Raw genomic sequence first — 8,382 nt, 5'->3', positions numbered from 1 at the left:
CAAATGGTGCGGTTTTCTAACAGGATTTATTGGGTAGGCCTATTTAGCTGCCTGCAGAGGGTTAAGACTCCTACAGCTTGCTGGCCAAATAGACTCTTAATTACTGCACTCAGTTTAAACGTTGTAAAGAGTCACTTTGAAATTTGCCGGTTCTGTTACCATCATTAAACCTTGCCATGTAAAGATGTGTTGTTAGTTTCTGAAAAATGTATGTCATGTATGCACCTAGCATCGTAATTGCTTAAAAAAATATTGGTTGATAAAGCGTCTCCAGTGAATGATTTGGTGTACACATTTCGGGGAGGGGAAATGTGTTTTTAGAACGTATGGAATAGGAAAGGATTCTCGTGGGCGCAGGGACACGAGTTCACACTTGTTTACGCTGCCTCCCATCAGGTGAAAAACCACAGAGCCCGGCATTGACTTTCGGCGGGCTATTTTTAGGATAAAGATCGCCTCCCTTACCCGTGCAAATCTGCTGAACGGAACAGACACAGGGTCTATGAGGTTTAGCCTCACGCTCCCTTGCCTAAGTCATCCCGGGTGTTCTGGAAGCTGCAAAGACAACGTCGAGGTGGGGATGTTTAAGCACTCCCTGCCTAGGAGAGCGAGCGCCGGCGTGCGAGCCCCTGCAAGCGCGGCGCCCTTCCCTGGGTACACAGATAATGAGTCAATCATTTCCGCCCGCTCGCCCGCCCCGAGATAAGTCGTCTGACCGCGGGGACCGAGGCCTGCTATTACGAAGGCTCCTTTCCGTTCGGTCGGGCGCCCACTTCGGGGATCCTCCCGAGTCACCTGGAACGCGCGAGCCGAGCCGAGCCGAGGAGGCGCAGGCGCCCGAAGGTGGAGGGCGCGGACTCCGCTGGCCACCGCGACTGCCTCGGAAGGAAGGGGAGGGGCGACTGCGCGTGGGGAAGAGAAGGAAGAGGCGTCCGGGGAAGGGCAGGGAGGAGAGCGAAGGCGCCCGGGAGGGAGAGCAGGGGCGTGGCGGCGGGGGCGGGGCGGGCGCGCCCGAGGCGGGGCGAGGCGGGGCGGGGCGGGGCGGCGGGCTCTGCGGCTGCCGGGGGCTGCCGGGATTGGGGAGCCGAGCTGTGCGCTCGCCGGGGTAGCTGGGCTCGGCGGGACATGACCGTGCTGCGCTCGCCGCGCGCTCAGCCCTGCTGCTAGCCCTCTCGCCCGCTGCCTGCCCGTCGCCTCGGAGCCCAGCCGGGCCTGCGCCCGCCCGCCCGCCCGCCCGCCCGCCGGCGCGCTCGCACCGCTGCAGTCATGGGGCTGCAGCCCTTGGAGTTTAGCGACTGCTACCTCGACAGCCCGTGGTTCCGGGAGAGGATCCGCGCGCACGAAGCGGAGCTCGAGAGGACCAACAAGTTCATCAAAGAGCTCATCAAGGACGGGAAGAACCTTATCGCTGCCACCAAAAGTAAGCGGCGCCGGCTGGCGTTCGGGCTGCGGCGTGGCGAGGAAGGCGGGAGGAGAGTCTGCCCTCCCGAGTGGGATGGCTCCGTGCCCCTCAACAGGGCTGGAGGGATAGGCGGCTCCCTAGGGCATAGGCTCCGGGACATTCCTCTTCCAGGCGGTTCGGGCGCACCCCCCCCACCCCGGCTCGCCCCGGCCCCTCGGTGGCGCGGGAGCTGGGAGCCGTGCGTGGGAGCTGCCCCGGGGCTCCCGCCTGGCCCAGCGGAGCTCGCCTCGGCGCCGGCCGATCCTAATCGAGGCTCGGCTCCGGAGTCAGGTTTTACTGCGCCCTAACGCTTGTTCCCAGTCTCCGGCAGAACGGGACATCAGTTCGACAGTTTTGTCTCGCAACCTTTCCAAGGAACTTTCCTGGAGATTCTTTGAGACCCTGCCTGTAATTGAGTTCTCCAAAAGTCTCTTTTAAGTATGTATTTTTTACGTATCCCCTTTCTGTCTTCCGTGACAGTCTCGACCTACGTCCCTCATGTACTAAACCAGAAAGTCTACCTGGCTTTGTGCTGCCTCCTGCACATTCCTCCTGCCCCGTGCTCAGGCGGGTTCAAAGACTGGGCTTCGAACGGGTCAATGGGCAGACTGCCTCCTGGTTCTGGCCAGCGGTGCTTGTGAGTAGGGAATTCTGCTCTGCTCAGCTTCCTTGGTCTGATCCCGTATTTAAACAATCAAACAGACCAACCCTCAAGCTACAACAGAAAGAGGAGTGTATCGGAGCTGTAATGAGTTTAGGAGTAGGGGCCGGTTGAAATTCGTGCAGAAACAGTTGTCATGCTCTACAAAAGGGGTGAAGTTCTCCAGGGCCAGGTGCTGGCATCCAGGTAGTGCTGGGACCCCCTAGCCCCTCCCATGAGCTACTGTGAGCTTCTCCTTTCCCTCTTAGAAAGAGCTGACTACCTAGGAGCCAAGCACAGGGGCAGTGCCTAGCTTCTTGGGTTGCTGTTTGTTAGGATCCCTGGTTTCAATAATTGCCATCCCTGGGGGTTTATAGATACCACCTCTGGAAAAATATCCCAGGCACACTCTCACCCCACTTTTTTGCATCCAGGAAGATTAAAGCACACCGTGCATTCCCTCTGTCTATCCGTCCAAGTGCCTGGCCCAGTTAATATTCACCTAATGAATGAGTTGACATATAATTTTTTAATGGGAAGAATTCAGTGGAGCCATCCCTGTAATTTGGGAGGCAAGCCACTCAACTTCTCTGGACATCTCCAAGGTTCCGTTTGTTCTGTGACCTCTTTGGTGGCGTTGAGTTGGGATTGGGTATCGTGGGCTCTTTGCTGGGATGGTTTGAGTTTTTGTGCTAGTTGGAAACAGGAGGAGGGTCTGTGATGTGGAGGACTGGCTGCAGACAGTGAGTGTGGGGAGTGTACCACCGTCGGGGGCTCCATGGCTGGCTCAGTGTTAATACGCTACACTTGGTGCCCTTGCTCAGTTGTGCATGGCGGGAGGTCAGGGGACAACCTTGTGGAGTCGGATCTCCCTTTCCATGTTTATGTGGGCTGCGGGGATCCAGGTTTTTAGTCATCCCCAGCCTGTTTTGTTGCCTAGAAGCTTCTGGTGAAGCTAGGGGGATGGAGAGGGGCAGATGGCAAAGTCAGTGTGGCCACGGGTAGGAAGCTGTTTCTGTGACTGGGTTAGTGGCTCTGCTGGCAGAAGGCATGCCTCTTGCTCCTGAGGCAGCCAGGGTAAGGGTGTGTGTGTGTGGGGGGCGTGTTAGCCTCCTTCCTCAGAAGGTAGAGTTTCTGGAATTTGTGATTAGGTGTCTTAATCCTTGTGCTATGGTTAACGATAAACACGGAATGGGTAATGTTATCTATTTAGAGAGCAGCTACCCTCGCCCTTAACTTTACAGTTTCTCTCACAATAATAAATGCGTTAGCGTGTGCCCCTTTGGCATGCTGGGAGGACCCTGCCTTTCCCTGCTTGGCCCATGAAAGTTGTCTTCTAATTCTTAGCAGAGGTTGAGAGAGTTGAGCTTGCACAAGGAGACCTGGTTTAGTTAGTTCTCCTGTGGGGTCTGGCTGGGCTGGGCATGCAATTCTTGTCATGTTTCCCCTGCTTCTCCTGTTGGCGGCATTTGGCCAGTGCCCAGCCTTTGGAAACGGGCTGATGAGGTCACTTAGCTAGTGGTCTTTCCATAGCCTTGTATTCTGGAGATAGAAGGGCTTAAGGCAGTGTCTGCAGAGGACAGTGATCAGGCGGGTCGGATTGCCAGACGGCTTCTGCTTCTTGGCGTGCTGTAGTTTGGTTTGCAGAGCCAGGCCTGTTTTGCCCCTCTTTGGCTTGTGTGTTTGCATGATGGCTGACCTTCCTTGTCCCGCAATACACTCCCTACTTGCCATTTCAATGCCTCGAAATGTGTTTGAATTCTTCCATAAATGTTTAAGGAAGCTGGGGGCTTGTGGGGCCTTCAGGCTTGCTGGTGAGTTCTGTCTTAAGGCCGCGCTAACGTAAGTGCCTCCGGATTGATGCTGGGAAGTCCTTGCCCTTTCGAATGGTTTCTGCAGTGAGTTCACTTCAGCCTGGACACTGTTTTATTTATTTATTTATTTTGAGCGTCATGGAGGTGCACTCCTGCGATACTAGCAGTCTGGAGGCTGACACAGCCGGATTGCAAGTTTGAGGCCCTTTTGGTTTACACGGTGAGAGCCTTTCTTAAAAAATTAAACTGTGGGGACTGGAGAGAGCGCTCAGTGGTTAAGACCCTCGACTATTCTTCCAGAGGATCAGAGTTCGGTTCCTAGCACCCTTATCAGTCGCCTCACAACCACCTGTAACTCCAGCTCCGGGGAATCTGGCTCCTCTGGCCTCTGTGGCACCCGGATTTGCATGGACATACTCACACACGTAATACAAATAATAAACACAAATGATGAAAATAAAATAAAAAAAGAAGCCAAAGGAAGTAGACAGGTTAGGTGGCAGGAACATGTTTGTGTAGAGCATGGAAAGATGGCTGGAATTTTAGAACTCACTGGTGTTTCATATAAGGAAGAGAGCCTTGTCAGGTTGGGAGCGGCTGAGAAGGAGCTGGAACACTTGCCGTGCTGGGGGGAAGAATGAGGTGGCCAGTTTGGCTGGAAGGGAGGCTTCATGTCAGAGCAGACCGCCAGGAACAGGAAGGCAGTGCTCCCCGGGAGAAGTCAGAGGCTTTTGATGGAGTCTGGACACGAGGGGAGAGAGGTGGCTTGGAGGCAGTGTTTTAGATGAGAGAGAGGGGAGGGCGAGTTTGGACGTCGGATGGGGGTGGGGTGCTTGGGATGGGTAGAGTTCCAGAGAGCCAGTGACTTACGTGCGAGATTGGGAGATCATCCACTCCCTTCAATGGATGCTTTGTTCAAATGGCTTTTAGGTTCTTGCTTTTGTCACTCCTCCCCTTTCGTAGAATAACCAGTGTCCTCTTTCAGTGTGGTTAAAGGATTGGAAGCTTTCCAGGCCGTCTAGTTTTAGGTGCTTGTGATCCATATAGATACATAACCAATTTCATGCTTAGAACGTTACATTCCACTGTGTTTAATCTAGAATGCCTAAACTGTAGGAAGTGTCAATAAACAGTCCTAACCATGCTAAGCACTCCTTGGTATATGAGGTGCTCTGTGGTAAACTTGGGTTGTCTGGTTTTGTGTGAGTCAAAGGCCTCAGAACGGCCCTTCCCGTCTCCCATCGTGCACAAGTAAAGGACCAAAGTCTCTTGGCTCCTTTGCCAGGTCTAGATCGGGTCTTCCCAAACTGTGCTCTGCTGTTTCTAGGCTGCTGGTTTAGTGCCTCGTGCATTGTTTCAAAAGGCAACTATGAGCCATCCCTTTCTTTCTGTGTCCTGGCTCAAAGATGTTCTTTCGGGGAAATTTCTTAAGTTGCCCTTACACATTATACCAAGATTTGGAAGACTGAAAAGAACTTCAGTTCTCTTTAAACTTGAGTGGGAGTTTTCCTTTTTTCTAACAGTGGCTCAGTGCAGACTAACTGAAACTTCTGAGACACCTGGGAGTGCTTCGCAGACCCGTCTGTTGATGCTGGAGAGACTTTCCCCCTCTGTTGGTCCAGATTTTGTACGTGTGACTCAGGGAGAGGTACTTAGGGATAACTCTGATTGATGTAACTTGCTTCTAGCTCAGTCCTAACTGTGCCGTAAAGACACAGGCAGGAGGGGCGGGGTCACAGAAACCTCAGCAGGCTAAGAATCACACATCACTAAACTAGAGCCCTGTTTAGGTAAGTCCGTTTTCTGGTCTGGCAAACTGTTTTAACATTGAGCATCCCAAGGGCTGGAGTTGTGGCTTAGTTGGTAGAGTGCTTTCCTAGCTTGCATGAGGTTTAATCCTAATACCCATAAACCGTGCTTGTGGTAGGCTGTGGTCCCAGCACTCAAAAGGTATAGGTAGGTGTATCAAAAGTCCTTGGCCATTCTCTGCTACGTTTTAGGCCAATCTGAGATGTGTGGAGAGAATGAAGGTTCCAATTCTGGTGAAGCAGACTGATGGGAAACTCGCTGGAGACACGGGGAGGAGTGGGGGGAGTGAGGGGTTGCTTTTTCCCAAGGGGACCACAGAAAAACGTCTTCAGCCTGGGGTGTGGTGTCTTGGACTGCTCCCTGTCTTTTTGGACCATGAGTGGAATGTGTCTTTGAGTAATGAGCTAATTACATCTTCGTACGTGATGCCGAGAGCCATGAGCGTTTTAGGCCTGAGGCCACATCTGAGTGTTTGTTAAATCACCTTAAGACAGTGTGGGTTGCTGTTCTCTTACTTGCTTTATTGGAATTGGTATTGTAGATTGGTGCTGATGTAGCTGCTTAGTGGAAATTAGAGCAGTATAGAAAATATTTGTGAGCACTCACAATATTTCAGGCCCCCTCCACCCCCAATACAGTAAAGCATACTTGCTTTTGTCCTAACTCGAGTGGACTTCTGCCTTGAATAGCTTTTCTCAACACAGGTGGTCCTTGACCCCATGTAGAGTCCCTTCCAAATTAGAATCCACCAGCCGCCACGGGGTGTGGCTTTTAGGATGTTTTCTCTTCAGTGAACCAATAGTGAACCATCTGTCCTTCCCATCTCCTGGGGCTCCTTAACCTTCTGTTTTTGTGAGACTCGTCAGGATGTGCAGCCCAGCTGGCCTCTAACTTACAACCTTTTCCTTTCTGTCTTTGTAATTGCTGGGATTACAAGGCGTGCACTGACGTGACTGGCTCTCCACAGACTTTTCCTAAGTTCTTCAGGCCTTTGGGAGATGACTGTGATGGTGCTTTACGTTTTGTGTTTAGTCTTTGAAACAGCTGACGAGCCTGGTGTAGTGGTGCAGTGTTCTTAATCCTGGCACCCAGGAGGCAGGAGTAGGTGACTGTGGGATGGAGGCCAGCCTGCTCTTCAAGAGAGTTCCAGGTCAGTCAGGGTTATGTAGTAGAGTCCCCATCTCAAACAAAACCAAAAACAAAAAAAAAAACAAAACAAAACAAGAAAACCCAAAGACTGATGGACGATGTAAGAATGAACAGTATACCCCATCAGAACTCCTGGGCAAATGAAGCTACCTACTGGGACCAGCTCAGTAGCCTTTCTGTGTCTGCTTGTAGGTCTACACTGGAGTCTATAGAACATGTTCCATCAGGACTACACGGACTGAGCTGATACATGCAAAGGTGGTGGTTATGATATATCACCTATGAGGCCCTTGGGGTAAAGAGGCTGTTGTGGCTTATAGATCACTTATCTAACCTTTTGGTACTTATTGCTTCTAAACAGTGCATTTGCCCAAATAATCACTAGTGATGGAGAACAGAATTGTCAAGACTCTGGAAAGAGACACATTGTGAAAGTACTGGAAAGTTCTAGAAATAAAAGTAAAAGTAAAGCTCACCAACACCTCGGGGAAGCCTGATTCACCGTGGTGTGAATGTCAAGATTCACAAAGGTGTTTGCAGAACTCTGGTGGCCTAGGCACAGCTGAGGTGTAAGCAGCCAGGCAGAGGTGCCATCCACTTGTTGAAGGTTGAAATGGCGACACCAGTGACCAGAAGTTTTAGGTGTTCTTGGGAACACTGAATAATTGTCTATCATGCTGGAAAACCGTAGCCCATTAATGGCAGTATTTGCTGGAATAAGTTCACAGTGAGAAGAGAGAGACAGAGACTCTGGGAGAGGGGTTGTCCTGGGTCTGTTAGGCAATCTGTCCTGCACCAGCTGTGTCCTGAAGCCCTGTAACCGTGCTCTGAATGACTGCTGAGTAGATGTGGCATTGTGTAGACCACTTCTGACCACACTTGAGCTAGTGATTCCTTTATCATGTCTGTGAAGTCTGTTGTTAGAAATTTCAAGGGGAAGAATGTCTGCTGGCATTCAGTGCCCTCTAACTTTGCTTTGCTTTTTCTAGGAGTATTTTTTAAAGACAACCTGTCAAATGGGCTTAATTTCCAACTCCGGAGGAGAGGGTTGAGCTTTGCAGCTTATTCTGAGTAGAAGTGTCTTGAATGTCTTTTAATAAGATTCTTTAAAAATTAAACCTCACAGGAAGGCATATTTAAATGTGTATTAAAGTTATGGCTCAGTGTTTTAAAGTACGTGCTATTCTTGCAGAGGACACGTCTTTGATTCCCAGCATGCACGTGGTGTCTCACAACCATCTGAAACTCCAGTTCCAAGGGATCCGACACCCTCCTTCTGACCAATGTACACACCAGGCATGCACATGGTACACACACACACACACACACACACACACACACACACACACACACACACGTGTGTTTGGTAATGGCTAACCTTAGTTAGATTATCTGCTGTACTTGGTGCTAAGCTCCTGCCTGTCTTATTAAGACTTACTCTGTGGTGTTCTGTCATCATGCTTTTTTAGGTTAGGGAACAGTTTAGAGAGATTTAATGCATGTCCAAACGACAGTTTGGTGGGGTTGGA

General features: G+C 51.0%; 1 protein-coding gene across 3 annotated transcripts in view; it reads left to right on the top strand.

Annotated features, from left to right (window-relative positions):
• The first annotated feature begins 1,081 nt into the window (after nucleotides 1-1,081).
• Arhgap10 (Rho GTPase activating protein 10) overlaps nucleotides 1,082-8,382 on the top strand; it is a 252,142-nt gene continuing 244,841 nt past the window's right edge. The window contains exon 1 of one of the 3 annotated variants that reach the window (XR_005872780.1): nucleotides 1,082-1,420. Coding sequence is in view for 2 of the 3 variants with exons in the window: in XM_040734823.1 (XP_040590757.1) it covers nucleotides 1,267-1,420 (154 nt within the window). In the remaining variant the exon portion in view is untranslated. The remainder of the gene's footprint in view (nucleotides 1,421-8,382) is intronic. The other 2 variants (XM_040734823.1, XM_040734822.1) reach the window with 2 other exon arrangements.

The sequence above is a fragment of the Mesocricetus auratus genome, unplaced genomic scaffold, assembly GCF_017639785.1.
Source record: "Mesocricetus auratus isolate SY011 unplaced genomic scaffold, BCM_Maur_2.0 Super-Scaffold_100041, whole genome shotgun sequence".
Taxonomy (NCBI): domain Eukaryota; kingdom Metazoa; phylum Chordata; class Mammalia; order Rodentia; family Cricetidae; genus Mesocricetus; species Mesocricetus auratus.
The sequence above is the reverse complement of the archived record's forward strand: the minus strand, read 5'-3'. Positions and strand labels throughout refer to the sequence as shown.